Source organism: Euprymna scolopes, chromosome 16 (genome assembly GCF_053919585.1).
Source record: "Euprymna scolopes isolate OS-2025 chromosome 16, ASM5391958v1, whole genome shotgun sequence".
Classification (NCBI taxonomy): domain Eukaryota; kingdom Metazoa; phylum Mollusca; class Cephalopoda; order Sepiida; family Sepiolidae; genus Euprymna; species Euprymna scolopes.
In genome coordinates, this window is record NC_136497.1 from 27,868,174 (window position 1) to 27,893,227 (window position 25,054).

Genomic DNA, 25,054 nt, shown 5'->3' on the forward strand with positions numbered 1-25,054 from the left:
CCCATCCAACTGAAAGAGTTTGCTTGTTTTTTTTTTTTTGTTGTTGCTTTTGCTACTATTTTTTAATCTTTTTTTTGTTTTCAAATTTATTGGTTTACTGTAGCTTTTGTTTTAGCTTGTTTTTTTTTTTTTGTTTTTTACTAAATTGTTTTATATTTGAAATGTTTCAATTTCGTGAAAGAGCGCCTTGCTGTAGTAAATTAAAAAAAAAGTTTAATAATAATAATAAAAAATAAATAAACAAATTTATAACTTATTTGCGGAACAAACTGGAAAATAACATTCCAGAATTTCTAAACCTTTTTTTTTTTTTTTCTTCTGTCGGTGAAGGAAAGAGAACAAATGGTGGGAGACAAAAAGAGTCGGTGACAAGCAAGTGGAAAAGTAAAAAGTCACAACGACAGTTATAATCATGTCCGCTTCCCCAGTTTCCTATTGTCGAAGGTCATAATCATCTCCGCTTCCCCCTTTTCCTGTTGTCGAAGATGGACAAGTGATTATAATTCTTACATATCCAAAGAAGAGGGACAGATCAATGGATTTTATTGTTTAGTAATTCCATGTTTGTTTTTCTTGCACTAAAAAAAAAAAAAAGGGTTTCTCAGTCACAATGCATCCATTTGTCTACCCACCCCCACCCCCTAGGTTGGTCAACCTCTGCATTTTGCTATTCCGCAATTCACACGGGTTAACTTGTAGACTAATTGCTAAAGTAAGGAAAGAAGTATCATTGCCACAAATTAGTGGAAAGTGTCTGTCCTGAGGATGATTGCATGCCCCATGGATTGGCAGGCGTGGCACCAGGAGGTCCTGCTTGAGGTCGAATTGCCATTTGGCTGCCTGGGGCGGCCATAGTACCGGGTTGAGTCAATCGCATAGCAGACATTTGATGCTGCATCTGTTGAAGAAAAAAAAAAAAAAGAAAAAGTAAACAAATTTTCACTAAATATTTGGCAAATTTTAAATTATATAGTATACACTAAATCTATTAGGTTTGCCAGTTTGTATAAAGGGGCACGTTAAACTGTTGCAAATTTATTTTATACATGTTATTACTTAAAGATATCACCATGATTAATTTATAACTTTTCTTTCAGATATATATATATATATAGTCTTGGAAGTTTTTTAACCTTTAAAACTATATGAGAAAAACTTAATTTTTATATTTTTTATCATCCGTTACAAAACTATTTAGTCAGTAAGTCATTTAATCACCTACAATCAATGCATCAACTCGCTCTCTCGAATTCACGAAATATGTTAATATAAGGAATCATCAGTTGTTTACCATGAAACACTCTTTTGGGGATTTAAAAACGAGCATAACCATGTTCTTAGTGTGAACGGTAGGTGGGGGCTTCACTTCCTTTCCCCGGATTTTGTATCTATTTATAGTGCGCACATGTGTGATAATTTTACTTTTTTATTTTATTTATTTTTTTTTTTTTTAGGTTAAACTTCTGTCTTCTATAGTAGAAAGAAAGGTGGTCCTAGCTCTGTTCTATATTCTTGCATAGGCTATTCGTTATCGAGTAGAGTTCAGACCATAAAAACGTCTCGCATGGAACTAAAGTGTTAGAGACCATTTTTACGCATATGTAATTAAAATGCATTAAATAAATAAATTTAAAGAGAAGGTATTAACAGTTGGTAAAAGCTAAAAAGGGAGAAATAAATAAATAAACAAAATGAATAAATAAAAAATAAAATAATAGAAGAAACGGCTCGCATGGAAGCAAAGAATTAAAGACAATATATGCACATATAGTTAAAATACATTAGTCAAATTTAAAAAAAAAAAAAAAGCAGTTGTCATTTTGGTAATATTAGGATTTGTTAAATTCACTTATCTCACACAGATGCAGCGGGCAGCACAACACATAGCTTCGCTATATCTCACTCCCTATCACAAATTGTTACGTTTCCAACCCGTTTCCCTGACCAGGAAGAACAACATGCATCACTTCTAGATCTGTTTTTGACCACAGTTCCCGATGACTGCATAACGAAGGCCCACAGCCCACTCGGGAACGCTGATCATGCAGTGATAATGGTTGAAATCGCCCTAAACTCTAGACCCAAAACTGAAGAGCCAGTGCTCAAAATAACCAGATATTATAATAAGGCTGACTGGGAAGCCATCAGGGAACTAATTAGAGATGCTCCATGGAAAAATATTTTCTCTCTCCCTGCTGAACAATGTGCAAACGAGACCACTGACTGGTTTAAAACTGCAATCGAAGCGCATGTTCCCATGCGGAAATTTTATAGTAAGCCCCACTCTCCCCAATGGTTTACGTCGACTTGTGCAACTGCCATTACTCAAAAGCAGCATGCATACCGTAGGTTTAACAGACATAGGTCCAGTTCAAACAGACTGAAGTATATAGAAGCTAGAAATAACGTGAAGAAAGAAATAGCGACAGCTAAGAGAGAATTTACGGAAACCACTAAAAAGCGCATCGAAGCACAAAAACTAGGAACTCGAGAATTCTGGATATTCTACAACAGTGTAGTAAATAATGGGCAATCAACAATTCCCCCACTAACCAACAATCACGAGGTTGTCTCCTCAGCAACCGACAAGGCTAACATGCTTGCCAGTCGGTTTGCCTCAAACTCCACACTGGACCCTTCCAACCACCCCCTACCTGACTTTCCTATGCGGACAGACGCCACACTAGACGATCTGAAAACCACCCCTGCTCAGGTGCATGCTATCATAAAAAACCTTGACACCTCAAAAGCATGTGGACCCGATCTTATCCCAGCTGTGCTATTAAAAAAGTGCTCAGCCGAAGTAGCTCCAGTTCTCTCCAAACTCTACAACAAATGCCTTAATTAAGCTTGCTTTCCGGTCTGTTGGAAAACTGCTTCTGTTGTACCAGTATTCAAGAATTCTGGCGAAAGGACAGACCCATCAAATTATTGCCCCATTAGCCTCCTCCCACTTTTTGCCAAAATATTTGAGACCATAATTAACCATGCTCTAGTCCATCATCTTACAGATGCTAAACTACTGACTGACAAACAATATGGATTTAGACAAGCCTGTTCCACAGCAGACATCCTAACTGTGATCTCTGAACGTATATACCATTCACTGGACAAAGCTGGGGAGGGCAGAGCGGTAGCTCTAGATATATCTAAGGCTTTTGACAGGGTATGGCATGAGGGTCTCCTCAGTAAAATCAGATCATACGGTATCACTGGTAGAATACTTAACATAATTAAATCCTTCTTAGAGAAGAGAAAAATCCAGGTTGTCCTCGACGGTCGTACATCTAAACAATATGATATAAATGCGGGGGTGCCCCAGGGTTCTATCCTTGGACCTCTATTGTCCCTGATATTCATAAATGACCTTCTCGACAACATTGCCTCTGAGATGGGTATATATGCTGATGACACTACACTCTATGGCAGGCACGACAGGAAGACGAATGAACACATTTCTAAAGAAATGGCAGAAACACTAGAGGAAGACCTCCAATCTGTAGTGGAATGGGGACAAAAGTGGTTGGTCGCGTTCAATGCTGCCAAGACTAAACTAGTTTCATTCAATAATTACAAGAAACCCTCTCTACCACCCATAGCAATGGCCAACGACTCTTTATCTGAGAGTCCATCTTTCAAACTCCTTGGCCTAACGTTCACAGGAAACATGAATGCGACCAGATTTGGAACAATTACATTGAAGGCATTGCCAGGGCCGCTGCAAGAAAGGTGGGCTCTCTCTACCGTGCTAGAAAACTACTAACACCCGAAAGTATCCTGTACCTCTATAAGGCCACCATTCGCCCATGTATGGAGTATTGCTGCCACATCTGGGCTGGTGCATCTGCTACTAGTCTATCACTCCTTGACAAGTTTCAAAAGAGAGTTGCAAACCTGATAGGCCCTGGACTGGCAGCTAAGCTTCAGCTTCTGTCCATCGACGAAATGTTGCATCCCTCTGCCTTTTCTACAAGTATTTTAGTGGCGAATGCTCTGATGAACTGCAATCACTTGTGCCCCCACGACGTGAGCACCCTCGACAAACCCGACAGGCTGCTAAATCCCACCCCCACACTGTAGAGATCCCTAGATGTAAAAGATCTTTTTACTCCAATAGTTTCTTCCCCAGAACCGCTAGACTCTGGAATTCCATTCCAGGTCCCTGCTTCCCCAACAGTACTGACGTGCAGAAGTTCAAGTGTAACGTGAACCGACACCTTGCTGCCCAAATCCCTACATAGTACCCCAGTAGTTGTTTCCCCTGATAGTAGCCCCCTACACCAAAGTGGCAATTTGCCTTGTTTGGGGTGAAAATGTAAAAAAAAACAAAAAAAAACAGTATATTAAATCATGGCTCTCCAGTAGTGTTGATCAAGCACCACCTCTCTTAATCACAAAAACAAAAAAATATAGGTATTAGATCTTGTTTCCTACTATTGATTAATTTGGCTAGCCTATATATATATATATATATATATATATATATATATATATGCGCCAGTGTCATAATCATGTTGACATGCCGGTTCCTGTTAGATCACTGATGTTGAGCTTGGCCAATACTAAAATGGGCACCCATTTGGTAATACCAAGTGTTGTATGTGCTCTGAGCCTGGAGAGGGATGCCCAAGACATACTGCATGAAATAATGTAGTCCCCCCCCTCTTTCGACCCCGGATGGTGAAGGGACACGTCTTTTCAAATTATTAAAGTATTCATATTATATTAGCTAAGATTACACTGAGATAATCTGTCTGTTGAGGCCACCATTGTTGTTAGTTGAAGTCGACAGCTTATCTCATCTGCTCTGACTCCTAAATATATTTACTTTCAACTGGAAATCCTAAACGTCTGATTTTTGCTTATAAGCAAAAATGACATATTGACATGAATAATTAAAAAAATTAACTGTATAATGGAAATATGGATGACCAAAAGGATCAGAAATTTAAAATCTAATCATAAAAACTTTTTATTGTCTTCTATTGTTTTTCTAATCAGAAATAGTGGCATTCCTTTTTACTGTAATAAAACTATTTTGTATTTAACAGAATTAGTTTTTTCTTTTACTATTACATGTATCATAATAAACGTCACATGATAAGCAATTGTTACGTGACTGTAATGTAACTTTCCTCGTTTTAAATAATTGAAGTAAAGAATAACAATGAAAAACACTGATTTACCTGTTGCATGTTCATCTGAGGCTGAGGTGGAGATGCAGTTGCATACATCCCTACTTGAGGCTGTTGCACCATGATTCCTGATCCTGGAGCCATGGGATTACCGACAGCAGCTGCAGGAATCATACCCCCAGCAGCCATCTGGTGGTACATATTGCCTTGCTGAAATTAGAAAAAAAAAACATTTGCCAATTGGTAGTCGTGTGATTAAAAAGAAAGAATAAATAAGTAAATGTAATTGTTATATTGAAAAATAAACGGTGCTTATTCAGATTGGCACTTACGGCAATAAATAAAAATGAAGAAAAACTTATCGTGTACCTACTTGTCATGAAATATATGACAATATATTCCAAAAATCACAAAAAATCCATCAAGTATGTTTTTTTTTAATTTATTTATGAAAACCAAATTTGCCGTCTTTACCGAGTGACAGACGAGGTCATTTTAATATTCTTCAAATTCTGTTTTTAACTTGTATAAAATAATCCTTCTAAAAAATGTTTTTGGTATTTAAAAAAAGCACTTTAGTTTAAAATCCTACGTTTTGGTTGTTGTTCTGACATTATCAAAAAAAAAAAAAAAAAATAAAAAAGTCCTGCCCTTGATTCTGCTATGGCCGCTACTTTTTTACCCCTCATTGACACAGAGTAAAATTTGATTTTCTTGAATTAAGAAATACTTGATCAAATTTAATTTTTGGAATATTTCATCTTTGTTCCATGACTGGTACGTACATCATACAGACTTTTCTGTATTTTCTTTAATTTTAATTGCCACCATAAGTGCTAATCTGAATAAGCACTAAACAAAAAGTTTAATTGTATTGAATTTTTAACAAAATGAATCCATTGTCAACACATAGTTCAATAAGTCCTTTTCTTGATATATAGACTACAACACAAAGTAATCCATATAATTTTTATACAGTATTAACCTTCAAATGGAAGGTGTTCAAATTTGGATCTCATCGGATTATTAGTTTAAAATGCTCCCATCAATTGCCAAATATAATACAATCCTGTTAATAAAGACAATTGGTGATAGTCAGCTAATAACTTCCTAAATTCTGACATAGTGCTACCGGAACACTGACAAGGCAAATCAGTTGCTTTGCTTTTTTTTTTCTCACGTCTATATCTCCCCTGTGCATGTACTTTAAAAAAAAAAAAGATTTTTTAAATTTTTTTTTTAATATTTTTCTGACTTTTTCTTCTTTTTTGATTTAATAATCATTGAAAAGTTTTTTCAGTCTTATTTCAATTAAAAATTATTGAAATAAAAAAAAAAACAAACTTAGGTTTTATAATTTCATAAATATATTTAAATGTTTATTTTTTACAATTTTGTTATTAAAAGTGAAAATAAAGTCTAATTGTGTTACTTTTATCTGTATAATTTTGTCAATTTTTATTGTATACTTTTCAATAAGGTCCTTTTCTTTTTTTATTTCAATAAATTGCTTCACAATAGAATTCTTGAAGGACAATAAAAATGAAGGAACTTATTTGCCTTGTCACCGCTTCTGGTAGTGCTACACCGGAAATTAGGAAATACGTTAGCTGATTATAACCAAACAAATTGAACAAGTCAAATGAAGCAACCATTGTAAATTTTCAAGACAACAGAAAAATCTGTTTTTACTGTGTTGATAAAAGCATTGCTTTCTAATCGGGAAGAAATACTGTTCAAACAAAACAATGGCCGGGTGAGTGTTATCCAGACTCTGCTCCACCAGAAACATGGTTAACAGGTGGCATGCTGACATTATCATTCAACCACAAATGATGCTGAATGCTCATACTGTTCAAATTTTGTCGTCTCAGAAAAAAAAAAAAAAAAAAAAAAAAAGTCCACAAATTTTGCTCGATTATGAATTGAGACAGAAAAAAAAGTTGGAGATATCAGAAAACAATGTAATCACCATTTTGTATGAAAATTTATCAATGAGAAAGCTGCGTTCAAAATGGTGGCTTCATTTGCTCACAATCGATCAAAAGCGCATCAAAGATTCTGAGCATTCGCAAGTGTGGCAAAACGACATCAACAGAGAATGTTTTGGCCAACATTTTGTGATGCATAAATATTTTGTTCATCGATTACAATAGCAAATATTACAAAGCATTGTTTCACTGCTTGCTGCAACATGGTCATCTTAAAATATTGGTGCATTTGAAAAAAGAAATTGCAAAAGAATGGTCCCAAATGAAGAAAAACTGCTGTTGCATCAAAAAAAAGCACTGTGTCACAAGTTGATTGCAACAATGGTAAAATTACATTAATCATACTTTGCATTGCTTCTATATCCACCCAATTCTCCAGATTTTAACTCCAATGGCTACTGACTGACTGTTCACATCAAAAGAATGCTTCCTGAAGCATTCTTTTGATGCGAACAGTCAGTCAGTAGCCACTGGAGTCCACAGAATTCATAGACATTTTCAAGCCAAAGACAAATCGTTCTACAAAAAAGGCATTGAAATGTTAAAGAAGCATTGGAATAAAAGAAACTTATGTTTTTGAATAAAATTGAATTTAAAAAAAAAATCATTTTCTTATCAAGGTCAGATACTTATTGAGTGATGTGTTAAATATTTTTTTATTTTATTTGTTCTGTATACATAACTGAAGAAAATGTGTACAAAATTTTACTTGAATTACTGCAATAACAGCATATAATACAAAAAGAACAATTGAAATTTATGCAGACAAGTTTACATTTTCGGTGCTTTTTTCCCCCCTTTATAAAAAAGCAAAAATAAAGACAAATCTGCACAATGTATATATCTGTGATGGAAAGAAAATGTTGTACACCAAAAATCACTTAAATCGATTAAATAGTTTTATTTTTATAAAGAAAATAATTTTTAAGCAAATTTGACTTTTTCCAATGCCCCCACTCCCCATGTTAGAAATGCTTTTAAAATCTTGCATATTTTAATTATTTGGAGTTGTTTAGACTGTATTCAAGATGGCATTACAAGATTGTCACTCATAGTTTAGCTATGGGATGTGATTTTTTTTTTTCTAATTTAATAATAAAACTACTTGATCAATTTACCTGATTTTTTTGGTGTACAATAATTTTTTTTTCCATCATGGATACATACATCGTAGAGATTTTTCTTTCTTTCTTTTTTTTGGGGGGGGGGGCCCAAACACCTGCATTTCCTTTTTTTTTTTAACACTTGAGGAATCATCTAAATTTGTCAACATTGAAATTATCCATATTCAAATAAATCAAACTAGAATTCTATTCTGCAAATCTAAATTAATTTTATATTAAATAATTAAAATAAAATTTATCAAATAAATGTGTGAAAAAATGATTTTTTAATCTTATGTAGATCTTTGAAAATAATATTTTTCTTGAGGATTTCATTAAATTAATGTGATTAAAAATATTTTAAAAGTCATGTTATTTCTGCAATGTAAACACACTTATAGAAAATAAAATTATTACTGTACTGCTTTACAATTTTTATATTAATTTGAATATTATAATGAATTTATAGAAGGGGTGACGGGGTCTTCAGAGTCTAATGATTTCAAACCTCCAGGGAAATTAATTGATCACTGACAACCAACCCCAAGGTAGATTGTACAACATGTCATTCAATTAATATTTACTTTTAATTTTAAAACAATAAAGCAAAAGAATTAGCTTTTTAAAAACAAAAATCACAAGAATTGGAGAAATATTTTTTAAAATATTTTTTGAAAAAACTTTGATTCATGCCAAACAAGGCATATTGCCACTTGTAAGGGGCTACTATTTGGGATTGTGTCTAACAAGAGCGCTATGTAGGGAGTTGAGGAGAAAGATGTCTGTTCACATTACATTTAAATTTCTGTGTGTTGTAACAGTCAGAAAAGCAGGAAAAGGGGAGGTAACTTTAACAACCAGTTCTAAGTTAGTTGTTTAGTGATTGAAGTTTAATTTTTTTTTTTTTTTTTCTATTAACTCCCAATCAAAGCATATTGCCAGTCGAACATATTAGTACAGTCAAGGAACCAAGAAAAAAGTATTGAATTCTTTTTCTTTGTGGTACTGGGGTGGGTGGGTGTCATTTGAAAGTTTCTTTGAATTTTAATTTTGTGAAGAATTGTGAGAATGCAAGAATCTCAGTTTCACACCATTCTTTGTTTCAATGAGAACAGCGATTTTTTTTCATTGGTTAAATATCATAAACAATGGTTATGCCCGCAAGCAACTTGAGTTTCATCCTACCTGCATTACCATCATCCCCTGAGGTATCATTCCTGGCATTCCTTGCTGAACAGCCATCGGATTACCAGAAGGCACACCCTGCATGTTTAGAGTTTGCGCTGGCATATACATTCCTCCTGCAAGGAAGAAGTCATTTAGAAATTCTTCAAATGTCACATGCAAACAATTGACTGCAAAGTTTTAGTTTCAATAATAAAAATAAAACAAAGATTATGAAAATAGGTTTTAAATCAAAAACAGTTTAATGCCTTCAAGAAACGTATAAATAGTAAAACTGATTATTTCTAAACTAGCAGAGATACCCAACATTGTATGGGTCCACATAAAAAAATTAAAAAAATAGGAGATTTGTGTGTGCAACACTTTATATTAAAACTTTCATCTCTACATGTCTTGATCCATCTACCTTTCTATCTTTCATTTTACCCCAATCTTCCATACACCTCTCCTCCAACCTTGTTTCCTTTCTACCCAGCCCATTCCTTTCTCTCTCTGGTTTTGATGTATTGAAAAAAATAATGTAATACATTCACCCCTCCTTTATATAATGGATAACATTGCAAATAACTGAGAAAATGATTCCTGCCAAAACCTGGCCCAGTTGATCCATAAAGAATGAATATATTTCTTTAAAATTTTAGATATTATCAATCCAGGGCAACAGTATTCAAGAATATATCAACTTTGTAGGTGTTTGTTTTGTAGTTTTTGACTTTTAGCTGGACAAACACACACACACACACACACTACTACCTTTTATATAATGGATTACATTTGACTCATCCAGACATGAATATGCAAGAAACTAACAATATGTTCTGAATTTGTGTGGGTTTTGATTTTTTTTCTTGCTTATTAATTTGTTAAATGTGTTCAAATGAATAATTGTGCTTGACCAGAGAAATTATCTAAAGAAACTTTATCGCTGAAGGAAAATATAATTCATACTAAAGTAAAAAAAAAAAAGAAAAAAAGTTTTATTCAATTTTTAAATTCCCATTTGCTTTTTTTTTTTATAAAAAGAAACATTTGCTGCTTATCCAGTTTTAAGCAAAAAAATGTTATTATATTCTTACATGTTAGATTTAGAAAATACAGTACACCAAAAATTACACAAATTCAAATATTAAAAAAAAAAAACAACAAAAAAAAACATTTTGATGCCAAATGTTTTGTCTGCCATTTTCTACTTAGATTTAGGTCGATAGTTAAGGAACATAATTCAAACTTTAAATAACCTAAAAAAAAAAAAAAAAAAAAGTGTTGATTTGTTGTAAAACAAATCAAACCAGTCAACTGTGAAAATCTTGCAAAAAAAAAAAAAATAAATAAATATATATATATATATATATATATATATATATAAACCAACAATCTCAGACTCCTTGATGAAATCCAAAGAAAGTCAACCATGAGATATTAGCACTAGCCTGGTTGTCGGCGTATACATCATCTAACCATTTAAAGGTGCCATACTTCGTTGGAATTTTCTCCTCCTAGATTAGATTAGTCTTGGTAGATCTTACACCAACTTAAAACAAGAGTTTATTATGGGTCATCAACTTCAGATCAACTGGACCAGCATTTAGTGCCAGAGATCCAGAAAATGTGGCAGCAACAAGAGATTTAATTGAATAATCTCTAAAAGGTTTGGCATGAAAAATACCTTTGCTCAAAACTTCTGTCGGAATGTCTACGTTCATCTGCAAATGGATTCATAAAAAATGTTATCAGAACAGGAACTGAGTCAAAGAGACCATCAGCACGAAATATTATCTGAAGATTCAACAAAATTGTCCCATGTGTCGCTGTTGTGCTCTTACGTGATACATCCTAGTTTTAAAGTGCTATCAAGCAAAACTTTAAAATATTGGTTTGAAAACAATTCTTATAAGTTACATAAAAATACTGTTGATATAGATTAAAAGATGCAGGTAATCGACTAATTACTGCCATTTTACATGAAATGATCCATTAAATCATGAGAAAGTTTTGCGAATTGTGTAAGATGTGGATAATAATGATGGCAGTTTGGTTGATACAATATTTAAAAGAAAAAAACCCAACAAAATGCATATTTAGAAAATAAAAGTACTTTATTCTATTTTACTTTTATTAAATATGTGTGTGTGTGTGTGTGTGTAAAAAACCATGAGAATAAAGCTATTTAACAATTTTGGTTTAATTACTGGATACCCCCCCCCCCCCAAAAAAAAAACTTTCTTAAATAAGTTTATAAGTTTTGCTTTTTAAATAACTTTTCTTTCTTTTTTTTTTTTTTTTTTTTTTTTTTTTTTTTTTGTTCACTAATTATTATTATGAATAGCTTTGTTTACCCTGAACATATGTTGTTGTCAATGCAATACATTACTCAGTCTTTAGTTTGCTTCAAAATGAACCTACAGCTGAAGTTAAGAAGAAGCTTCATCAGTCATGTCATACCTATAACATCTCAGGAGGAGACAAGACTATCAAACAGCTAGAGTATAATCCCCTTTTATTGGCATGGGAATCTCCTCTCCTTGTCTAGAAGCACCCTCACTCTGGAGGAACACAACTGCCTAACAGCAAGTATCGGGTGACCAGGTGGAGCTACAAAACTGACCCACCCATCTGAAGAAGAGAACCATTATGATGCAACACTGTCTTGTCTGTCCTCTACTACCGAGCTGGCGCAGCTTGAAAGATCTTGTATAGAAATTGGGCTCTATAATAATAAATATGAAATCTGTATAAATTAAAATATCATATTTAAGCATATTTTATAACTGGGCAAAGCCAGTGAACCTGCTAGGTTTTTAACAATCAGTCCTAGAGCCTTTATTACCATTGATGGTAATATCGTTAATGTTTGTATTCTTAGTATGCGGTCAGACACAGTGTCATGCAAAAGTACACAATGTCTTGTAAAGATTTTTGCATAGAAAAGAGTTTAATTATTCATTATAGGAAAACAAACGTTTGAAGTAAGGAATTTTTAAATATTTCCTAACAGGATTCTGCCCCCCTATATGCACACTCCTTTAATGAAAAATAAAATCTATTATGTAAATGTTGCTTGTCTGCATGTATGTACAACTAAAAGTAAAAAACTGCAAAACAAAACTGACAAAGTTGCTATTTTCTTGATCAGCATTGCTCTAAATGAATAATAACTAAAATTTAGAAAAGAAGTATTCATCTTTTGACCCTAAATTAGCAAACATTGCATACGGGATCTGTTCTAGATGAAGGGAAGTAACTCTTACTCCTTTTTTTTTTTTTTTTTTTTTTTTAAAGCAAAGTAACTGTTATTCTTTTTCAAGAGATTATTTCCCTAATGTTGACCCATTCCTCGAGTAATCCATAAAAGGATTATATCTAGAGAAAGGAATGGGCTAGGCAGAGAAGACAGAGGGAAAAACGAGAAAGAAGTTTTAATAGAAATATGTTACATTTTTGACCTAGGCAGTCAATGCCGGGTAGTCCTGCTCAGATTTGATAAAGCAGAAATATTGTCTTAAACTTTTAAGACTCAACTTATTGATCATGACCAATATCCGGTTTCTTTATTAAAACAAAAGATTTCTAATGATAAACAATTCTAATTAACATAGAACGAATCTAAGTGTTACTCTCCCTTTGCAGATTTAGCCTGTTATGTGTTTTCTAATATATAATGACATTAGTTAGATTTTAAAAGTTGGACATAAATAACATTTAAACTGATAAATTGATTACAGCTAACCAATTTTTTTGTTTGGCATTGTTGTACCATGTTATTGAAAATTAATTAACATACTTCATCTATTATATAAAAGGAACTCTGTGTGTGTGTGTGTGTGTGTGTTCATTCCCTATGAACTCTGAAATGGTTGGGCTGATTTCTTTGACATTTCACATGAAGGTACTTGATGTGTCTGGAAGTGTCCTTATGGAAGTTTAGTATCAAAATGCGTTTGATAAGAATTAAAAATCGATAATTGAAAAATTCCGATTAAAGGAGGAAGTCCGATTTTGACCAAAGTTAATACATATACAACTAAACATCACAAGTGCATTTGAAAATTTTTATCACCACACAAGCAGAAAGGTTCAGCATATAAAATCAACAGTCGATTCTTTTATAAGACAGGGACGCGCTCCAAATGAATGTTTATGTTTAAATCACAACTGAATCATGATAATTGACTTCGTATTTTAAACTGAAACCATTTTTTACAGATAATTTTATAAAATTAACAATAGATTCTCTACAGTGCAATGTAGACTACAATTTATTGTGGACTAGGTCACTGCAGGGAATATGTGAAGCTTTCTTCCAATACACTGTGAGGAAGAGAGTCCTTAACTAAGCAGGCATTCAACCGATTGGATTAAAAATGAGCAATTTCATCGATTTCAATGACAATAAATGTATGGAAGTGTGGAACATTTGTTGATCCTCATTCAATTCTGGGAAACGTCGGGTCTCACTGTTTATATATATATATATATATATATATATATATATATATATATACATACATACACACACACACACACACACACTACCTATTTCAGTAATTTGCTAACATTCTTAAATAAACACCTAAAAAGAAAAATCAGCCAAGGAGAATAACATTCTTTTAGTAAGAGTTATCATTCTTTATTTGCTTTTTTAGTTTAGATATTAAACCTGACAAAGTTATCGTTATAGACCATGGAGATATATTCATACCAAATTCGAATGCAATGAGTTGGTACAGTTATTATAATTAATATTATCCAGAAAGAATGGATAGCAAATATTTTATTGAAGGTAACAGCAGTAGAAACGAGTATTATGAAAAAACTAAATACACATAATTGATAAAAAAAAAGTTGTTCTGAGAATATCATTATTTTTTTTCAAGCCCTAATGAGCAATGAAAGGCAGTCAAGCTGTCACTTCTGAACAGCAATCGTTCAATGCAAGAAGAAGAAATGTGTGTGACAAAAACAAAAATTGTCCCACATAAATGAAACATTTGCTATTTAAATGGAGATTCGAATCTGAAAATGAATAGCAAATAATACTTATTAAATATTAATGGTATAAGCACATCTCCACAATTATGCGACAATTTCATGAGTGTGTGTGTTACATCAAGATCACTTTGGTAGTTATACATTGAGTTTATTATTTCTTTTATTTACTATTAAGCAATGATTAATTTAAATTAAGATGCAATAGTGTAAAATAGAACTAAACAATTTTTAAATCCTATTTCAAAATTATGAAATTAAATCCACCAGAATGTATTTTTTGTAAACAAGTAGCATTTTAAGTTTTTGTTAATAGTAAAAAAAGAATTACGTAACCTTTCCAAATGTGATAGTATTTAATTCCAATTTTTTTAAAACATCCAGAGTTATTGTTTATTTTCTATTTTATTTTAAAATTACTTTAAAAACGTGTAATATGTGCATATATTTTTACAAACCTAAAAATACATTTATGTGTGGGGGGAGGGGGGGGGGCTGGTCTATAGATTTTAGTTTTACTGAAAGTTTAAAATCAAAAGAAATATCATTTCATCATTAGTATCAGAAATGGAAAATTAAGTAAAAAAAAAAAAAAAAAAAAAGAATTGTTTTCGGCATAAAAAAAAAAAAAAGAATTGTTTTCGGCATAGGAAAAAAAAAAAAGAATTGTTTTCGGCATAGGAAAAAAAAAAAAAAAAAAAAAAAAAAATTGTTTTCGGCATAGGAAAAAAAAAAGAATTGTTTTCGGCATAGGAAAAAATAAAAAAAAAAAATAAAAAAATTGTTTTCGGCATAAAAAAAAAAAAAAAAAGAATTGTTTTCGGCATAGGAAAATGGGCAAATTTTTCTTTATTCCGATGTTTTGATTTTTCCGATTGATCGTCCCAAAACTGTCAAATAGAAAATTATTTATTACTTTAGAAAAACCTCATAAATTGAACAAAAACTGTAAGTTTTAAGAGATATTTACATCCAAATACAGACTAAAACAACATCAGTATAAAAAAAATTAGTTATAGTTCTATAGCTAATTGGTTTAATTAATAATTAGCTTACTAAGCAATACCTTAACTTCCAACATCATATTTAAAACTAAAAAAAAAAAAAAATTAAATTACATCTATAACATAAATATCACCTGTCTGTTTAAATGTATGTATGTATGCTTAAAACTTTCGACAGATGCGACATTGGTATCATTTTGAAGCTCAATGACAAATATTGAAAAATTGACCAAAAACATGAATTCATTCACCCTAAACTCCGCTGTTTTGTACAAGGCGGGGTCGATTTTTTTCACCGACATTTTAGCAAGTCATCATCACTGTTGGACTGACCGGTTAATTTTAACGCTTTTGACTGCCGATCACGTCATGGAGACGTCAGCTAAGACGTCAGACTTTCTTTCACTTTCTTTTCCGCCTTCGCACAACGGGTTCGAGCCTGCCTGCCTGCTACCACTTTTTTTTTTTTGCTCAACACACCTCCAAACACCCGGGCAACACCAGGCACCAAGGCTAGTTTAAAATAAAGGGAAGTGAAACTAAATATTCATATAAAATTTCCAGGCAATGTCGGCTAATCTATTATATAGAGGGTAGTTGTCTGTATGTATGCGTGTTTGTATGTCCAATCAAAAACTACAAAACAAACACTCACAAAGTTGGTATATTCTTGACCAATAAATGAATAATATCTGAAATGTAGAAAAGATTATTCATTCTCGGGGGAGGAGGCGGGCAACTGGGTCAGCTTTCGTAGGAGAGGGGTTGTTTTTTCAGTGTTATGTATTAATTTGGAAATAAAATGCTGACTTATTAAAAGACGAGTTGTCTTTAACTTTTATCACTCTCTACCTCTCTCCCCCTAATCCTCACTTTCTCCTGTGTTCAATCTATTCCTCTCTAGCTGGACAAGCACTTTTGCCCTGGGCAATGTCGAGTAGCCTGCTAGTAGAAAATAAAAGTAAAAAAAATAAATAAATGATTTTCAAAGTTACATGGACACGAGAAATACATACAGACGCGGAAGTTGTCTCATAATTTGCTTAATATAGATATGACTGCATCAAATATGAAGTGATACATTGTAATAATTGCTAATTTTGAATCCTGCGGCCAATCTTATATAGTAAGCAAGAATCAGGGTGTAAATAAAAGCCAATCAATTTGGCAAAAGAGATTGCACTGATCCAGCAGAAAACGCATGTAAACAAGAACATTGGACATTTTTTAAAACGTTTCAAGATGACTAAAAAGGCAACATTTAATGAAAACTTTTAAAGCAACAAATTTTTAGTGTTTTAATGAAATTTAGGCAACAAAAAGTTACTAATTAGGCTTGAATCTACAAAGTTAATAGTCATTTTTGTAATTGTGTGAATTGTTTATTCAACAGTTTAAACGAATTCATACATCTAAACAATTTAGAAATTACTAAATTAAAATTCCCAAACAATTCTTTTATTATTTCGACTGTTTATTGCATATAAGAGAGATTGTAATGTGACACTGAGTAACACAGAAACCTATGAAACGTGCGTAAAAGTTAATTTTATATTCAAAATGTACAAATCAAAAATATATCTTTATTTCTACTATTATATAAAAAGAAACTTTTTGTCTATGCGAATTCTTTTCCTATGGACTACTAAATGACCAGGCAGATTTTTTTTTCAGATGTCACAAAATGTACTTTATGTGCCTGTGTAAACAAAACAGTTATTCTCAAATCACATTTAATCACAAAATTTAATTGGAAATATCAAAATATTATATTTAAATTTTTACAGATTAATTCTACCTCAAATTTGCAATAAAAACTTAAAACATTCTTTCAATAAATAAATAAAAGAAAATGAGACTTGTGTTATCAGATAAACGATCACGATTTTTTTCTAACATAAATATTAGCATATTTATTTCTAAAAATTACATTCTGCTAGTAGTAAATAAAGGTAAAAAAATAATTCAATGTGTAGTTATCAAAATTACAAAATATCATTAAAATTATTTAGATTAATTCTATAAAAAAGAACTTTTTATTTAATAAAAAATGCAAATTGTACTAGATTTGAATCTGCGCCTTACAAAAAGGGCGCACTTGTAACGGATGTGGCCTTAATCATTTGGCTAACAAGACCAAGATGAAATGAAGACTGAATTTGTGCAAATAGTTCTTCTCCAATTTTTTGATAAATCTTTGCATTTTTCAACATTGTAAACCATATGTTCAAACTTGTGTCAAGTGGTGAATACAATAAACATGTTATATAGATTGTCAGAATTTACTCATGACAGTATATTATGAATCTTGTAGCTATCTTTGGTGACGCTGTTTACATAATACCCTTAAATAAACGGTTAATTTAGCTCATTTGATGGGAATAAACAAACAAAATCACTATGATAAAGAAATCAATATTACAAAATTAATTTTTTATGAGTTTAAGGCATCACCATTTTGATTTTTTTAATAGAAGTCACTGGAATAAATACCAATATCTATACCTATAAAAAAGAAACACTGTCAGACCAAAATAGCATGTAACATGACAAGTCGAAATTTGCTTCTGACCATCCAATTTCCATTTGTTGTAGTCATACTGTGTTACTGGCACTATAATAACATACTTAGCTACAATTTCTTAAAATAAATAAAATAAAGGTTTGTTTCTGAATGGAATATTGGTAATATGGGCACATTTTTAAATTAACATCTATATATATAAAAGGCAAAATGTGTGTGACCATTTCGTGTATGTCTTCAAAAGGCTTTTCGAGCACACGCTCCCGGGTTCGTTACTATCGCTTAAAACTGTGTATATAGGTCCTATATAATAATATCTAGGAATTAGGAAACCGCGTAGCGTATAGATTTATTTACGTCGATTTTTACAAAATTATTGCTATTTTGGCTTCTCGCATGTTGATTGGGCTTTTTAGTATAAATAAAGTGAAACTAAACTTAAACGACGTCTTCTCGGCATTGCGCCGGGAAAACCGTCCAGAAGCAATCAGCTTTGATCAGACAGTTCTGGACAATTGGGAGCTGCTTCCCACCCCCCTCCCCAACATCTGTTGGGGGAAGAAACAGTTAAATTTGGGTAAACAAACCCAAACGCTGTGTGACTTCTATTTGACCTTCTTAATTAGGTCAAATGGAAGCAGCAGAGTTAACTTTTATTGCGCACGCCTGTTTTTATAGTTAAATAACCTGCTTAACGTCGTCTGTCACCGTGGCTCAATGGTTAACTCAGCACGTTTTTTTTTTCACACATTAATTTCCAACTCAAGGGTACGGGTTTGATCCTCATACACTCACCTACCAAAACATTTTTTTTATTATTTACCCCCCCCCCCCCACCGGAGTTTTGATTTACCTCAAGACACCCGGGCATTGCCGGGTAACCCCCCCCGCTAGTCTATATATATAAAAGACAAAATGTGTGTGACCATTTCGTGTATGTCTTCAAAAGGCTTTTCTCGCACACGCTCCCGGGGTCGTTACTATCGCTTAAAACTGTGTATATAGGTCCTAGATAATAATATGTAGGATTTGGGAATACATGTAGCTTATAGATTTATTTACGTCGACTTTTACAAAATTATTGCTATTTTGGCTTCTCACATGTTGATTGGGCAATGCGCCGGGAAAAAGTCCAGCGTGACTCTATTTGACCTTCTTAATTAGGTCAAATGGAAGCAGCAGAGTTAACTTTTATTGCGCACGCCTGTTTTTATAGTTAAATAAATAATTTCAAGCCTGTTTAACGTTGTCTGTCGCCGTGGCTCAATGGTTAACGTAGCACATTTTTTTTTTTTCACACATTAATTTCCAACTCAAGGGTACGGGTTCGATTCTCATACTCACCTACCAAAACATTTTTTTATTATTATTTAACCCCCCCCCCCCGAATTTTGATTTACCTCAAGACACCCGGGCATCGTCGGTTACCCCCCGCTAGTATATATATAAAAGCGAAAATGTATGTATGTATGTTTGCCTTTTGTGTATGTCTGTAAAAGGCTTTTTTTGCTGGACTTCTCGGTCGGCTTATTCCTTCTTAAAACTTTTTATATCACATCTAAATGATAATATCTAAGAATTACAAACGGGAGTCGCGTATGTATTTAATTTGCCCAACTTTCACGCGCTATTTTTTCCAGATGTTTAGATCGTTGCGTGTATCTTTCGCTTTTCAGTATAAAAAAAGCGTAACTGATTTGAATCGGCAGTTCCCGGTGGTCTCCGGAAAGCGATGTAAACGTTTGGTCAATGTCGGCTTTTTCAGTGTCATATCAAGCAATTGCTTTCGTCTGGACACTCCCCTAATAAACAGGGAGCTGGTTTTCCCCAAAGTTTGATAAAAACAAACAAACCGAGTTATTGACCTCATTAAAAACTGTCCTGCAGAAAATGTTAACTGCTGACTAGCTATTGTTTACGTCATAACGCTCGCAAAAAATGTTAATTCCATGATTTCTACGACCTTATTAAGTCATTAGGTGCGGGCACCTGTCAATTCTCTTCCTACTTAAATAAATTCAAACGTCTTTCAGTAACTCTTTCTTGCTGGTCGATTGGTTAATGTGTCATGTTTTTTTCACATTTTATTTTCCAACTTCACCTCAGGGCTTCGGGTTCGATCCTAACTACCTACCAAAACTTTTCGCCGTTCATTTTTTCTTTTTTTCCTTTTTTTATGCTGTTTTGTTTTGTTTTTTCCAATTTTTTTACCATCATGTTTTTTTTTAATAATATTTAAACAGGGACACCTCTCCTAAACACACACATCCGGGCAACACCGGGCACCTCCGCTAGTCTATAATAAAAATCTCACCTGTCTGTTTAAATGTATGTATGTATGTATGCATGTCTGCCTAAAACTTTCGACAGAGGCAACAGATTTTCACGAGATCGGTATCGTTTTGAAGCTCGACCCTTCAGACGACAAATATTGAAAAATTGGCTAAAAACATTAATTCCTTCACCCTCAACTGGGCACTTTCTACAGGGAGAGGTCGCTTTTTTTGACAATATTTTTGAAAGTCATCCCCTCTTTTCGATATACTAGCCTTAATTTAAACCTACATTACTTCCAATTTGGCGATGGGCGCAAGAGTAAAGACATCGCATTTTTTTTTCACATTCTTTTTCTTCTTTGCGATATGGGTTCAAGCCTGCCTGCTTTTTTTTATTTATTTTTATTGTTTGCTCAACACACACCTCCAAACACTCGGGCAACACCGGGCACCCAGGGTAGTAAAAAAATAATTAAAATAAAAACTAATAAATGTTAATGGATGAAGTTGTTGTTTAATTACTTACCACTAGGTGGGAGATTCAAACTGCCATTAAACTCACTTCTTTATGTACAACAAACATTGTAAAATTGCTTCTAATCGAAGGTAGAATAATAATATTTCAGTGGTGTAAAAGCAATTTATGTTTTAAAAATTCATAAAAAATTAAGAGGGTTAAAGTAGTTTACTTGAGGCATTGTTTAATTTTGTATATAAAATGAAAATTAAGTTTATAGAAGGCAGAACAATAATTGTATTCATCAAATAGTATTTAATAAATTTTAAGTGACAAAAATTAAAATTTTAATATACTTTTTTGGTGGTTGTCCAGAATTCCCCCCATGTTAGAAAACAAATATAAAGAAAAATCTTTATGATGTACATATCCATCACAGAATGAAATGATCATATTCCCAAAATCACCTAAATTGATCAAGTAGTTTTTTTTTATATCTAGAAAATGAATTTCTTACAATATTATGCAACTAATGATAAATTGTAGCCATTAAAAAGCAGAAAAACAAAAAAAAAAATCTTGGAAACTCGAATTGAGTAATCTCCCCTTTTTTATGCAAAATGGCGGAACAAGACACTCCACTTCCTCATAAAATTTAATTTTCTTAATAAAAGAAAAAAAATTATATGATTTTAAAAATATAACATTGTAGTTCTGTCACAAGTATATACATCATGAAGAATTTTTATAATATAAAGGGATTTCTGGACAAAGACTACTTTTTTTTTTTTGCTGTTCTTTGAATTTTACAAATATAAAAAAATCAAAGAATTCTACAGAAAGAACAGGAAAATAAGCAAAAAATCCGAATTAAAATGTAAAGTAAATAACATTTTTTAAAAGTACAATTTTTAATAACCATAAAAAAAAAAACAAATCAAGTGTTTTGACCAGAACTAAATATAAAAAAAAAATGGAAAAGAAAAAGCAGCCAAAGAATACAAAAATGTTGAAATATTTCAAAGCAGAAATAAAAAAAAAAAAAAAAAAAAAACAACTAAAAATAAAGAATAAAGAAAATAAGAAAAGAATACCACTGAAAAAGTCAAAGTCAGAAAAAGAAATGGAAAAAAAAATAGAAAAAATAAAATAAAGAAAAGATGCATCAATGAATTTAACAAGTTTAAATCTAAAAATCTGCAAACATTTTTTTTCATGTTAAGATGAAAGAACTATTTCTTGGATGAATACGCATCGATCATACTTACCAAATTAGTGAAGATTTAAAGAATGAAATACTTTTTCAAATATTTGAACAATAAAATCAGAACGATCCATACATAAACAACTAAGCTTTTCATTCTCAATCTGATTTGATTACAACATTTTATGCAACATGTTTGATAGCCCTTAAAATAAATTACGTGTCTCATGGAAACCCTGGACAAGAGTAGAATTATATTTTCACTGTAATTACTGTGGTTAAATATAGTATTGGATTTCAAAATAAGCATCTTTTTAAAAATTAAAATGTCTTTGGGAAAGCAAACGTTTGGTGAGTGTGTTAAGACAATTTCTGAGAAGACACTGATTAGTAAAGGTGGATTTACATGCTGTTATATGACATCACTAAATATATTCACAATGATTGCTACATTTTTTTCATGTGGCTACAATATTATAACAATCAAGAATATACTGAATGTGGTTAGCAATATTATATGTATATGAAATTTAAAAAAAATCAAAACTGCATTAGCTTATTTCATTTGCTCTGACAGAACTTTGAGGGATGTTTTGCAGAACCTGAGGATTTCAGGGAACCCTAGTTGAGAAAGGATTAGCTAGAAAGTAATGGCATAACTATGCTTCTAAAATTTTCAACATGATTGTTAGATTATTTAATAACATAATATGTAAGATAGAATGATATCTATATTACAATATTTCATTAATCAAGACTATATTGTGTGGATTAGTAATATTATCTATATGAAATGAAATAAAATAAAAGTTTACACAAAGCACTGCTTTCCTATTTGCTCAATACTGTCCCTGTAATGATGGTGTGACCATTTTTGAGAGTATTGCAAAACAAATTGACCACTTCTTCACTGCCCATACCTCAACCAACATTCACATCTGTGGAGACTTCAACATCCACAACGTTGCATAGCCGTCCCATTCAAATAAGATTATGAACTGAGGTTATCGCATGATTTCGCGCTGGCCTATGATCTAACCCAAATCGTTGACGAACCCACTCATGTTCCCAACTAATTTGCAAGCTTTCTAGATCTTTTTCTAACTATCTGCCCTGAACTGTGCACATCCTCCGCTATGTTGCTGCTATGTTACTGCTAGGTGGTCTCACCAAAATTAAAACAAACAGTAATAAGTCTTCAGATGTTCCTCTCCACCGCAGTGGGCATCACTACTATATGGCTGACTAGAACAGTTTCCATTCGTACATAGCAGGTATGCCCCTATATTCCATGTTTAGAGGATGTATCCTCTATACCATCCAACTTGACCGATTGGCCAACTATTGGCATAGATAGCAATACACTCTAAAAAGGTTCAGCTTAAAACAAACAGCCAACCACAGCATACTCCTGAATATGAATTAAAATATTACTCTTTTAACTGTTTTAAATGAAACAGATGTTCAGAAACTAAAGCTGTGTATAGGATTGCTAGTAATACTGCTCAAAGGTCATTAAAAATACGAGAGTATCTTTTGCTACTTACTGTTAAGTCTAAAGTAATTGAACAGAGGCTAAGTTCTCATAAGTTTTGGCACATAACAAGGTTCTGAATAAATGTGTAACTTCCATCTCAACAATCATCAATGGTCCTGAAGAAATTACTTCAGAATCTCACAAAACCAAACTCTTCACCAAGAACTTCACATTAAACTCCAATTTATGTGATAACGGTCACCTAGCTCATGAATTTCCTCCCAGGACTGACAATACACTGCGTGACATACATATATCTGTCAGAGATATCTTCGAATTTATCCAGAACCTTGATTCCAGTAAAGCAACTGTCAATAAAAAAAAATTGTGTTCTTTCTTCCTTTCCCTTTCTGCCCTGCTCTAACCAAGTCTGTCGATCTATTCCATAAATCCTAAAACTCCATCATGAAAAGTCTCTAGAAAGAATACAGAATTAAACAGAGCTCCAACTTCCAACTTTGACCCTCACTACCATGTTTCTTTCTTCAACATCAGGGATCTACGTTCCAACCTTCCAGCAGTTGAAATCCAATTACAGGACACCAAACCAGACCTATTGTTCCTAAGTGAAACTGGCATTGGACCGACTATTTTCCTAGAGGAGTTTGTAATTAAAGGATATTCTAATTTAACATCCAAATCTGACCCCCAAGATCGACATGGAATATGTGCCTACATTAGAGATGGCTTTCCATATGGTAGGGGCATCTCCAGAGAAGACCCTAAATTGCCTTATATGTGCTTTTGGATTGCACTCGCTCACACCATTGTGTTTATATATGCTCTCTATCGCCCCCATAACAGCAGAGTTACTATCTTTAAGAGCATATCTGAGAAAATTGACCACATTCTGTCTGCACTCAAACAAGACAGATGATGAGGAGGTTCTGTCATGATTTCTCCATTGCTTATGACTTCACTCAAATTGTTCACGAAACCACCAGTGTACCCGACACTAATGGTTAGTATGCAAGTCTCGTAGACCTTTTTCTCACAACTTGTCCTGACCTATGTTCATCTTCTGTTCCGTCCCCACTGGGATCTTCTGACCACTTGGTTGTCTCAGTTAAGATAAAAACAAAATGTAATAAATCCTCCAACATACCTCTCCATCGTACAGTATAACGATACTCTATGGTTGACTGGGATAGATTTGATATAAATGTACAAAAGCTATCTCTACATTCCATGTTTAAAAAGAATGTGTCCTTCATAGTATCAGACCTGATAGAATGGTTAATTGCACCCAGCTTTGACAAACTTCTGAGACTAACCTTTACCCCTGACCTGAAATAGAAGACCTATATCAGATCTGTTGCAAAAAATCACTGGAAAAATAGTTGCATCATTCTACTGCTCCAGAAAGTACCTCACTCCCAACACAATTCTCTACCTGTACAAGAGTCAAATATGTCCTAAGCTGGAGTACTGTTGCCCCATTTGGGATGGAGCTCTTAAGAGCATCCTTCCCTACCTTTTCAGAGTACAAAAGTGTCTTCGAAATTTTAGTGGACAGTGACCTTTTCACATCCTTACTTCCTCTTTTTCACAGAAGAAAAGTTGCAAGCATATCTATACTCTATTCACACTTTTATGGTAGGTGCTCGACTGAGTTCCAATCTATGGTCCTGTCCCGTAAAACGTTTGCAACA

The 25,054-nt window shown here is 32.9% G+C and overlaps 1 protein-coding gene across 4 annotated transcripts in view; it reads right to left on the reverse strand.

The window, feature by feature from the left end:
- Positions 1-18: 18 nt before the first annotated feature.
- Positions 19-25,054, reverse strand: part of LOC145295903 (stromal membrane-associated protein 1-like) — a 151,881-nt gene continuing 126,845 nt past the window's right edge. For 2 of the 4 annotated variants that reach the window (XM_080141669.1, XM_080141667.1), the window contains exons 10-12: positions 9,415-9,530; positions 5,187-5,345; positions 19-898 (exon numbers count right to left, since the gene is read on the reverse strand). In XM_080141669.1, the coding sequence (XP_079997795.1) occupies positions 728-898; positions 5,187-5,345; positions 9,415-9,530 (446 nt within the window). In that variant the 3' untranslated portion in view covers positions 19-727. The remainder of the gene's footprint in view (positions 899-5,186; positions 5,346-9,414; positions 9,531-25,054) is intronic. The other 2 variants (XM_080141671.1, XM_080141670.1) reach the window with 1 other exon arrangement.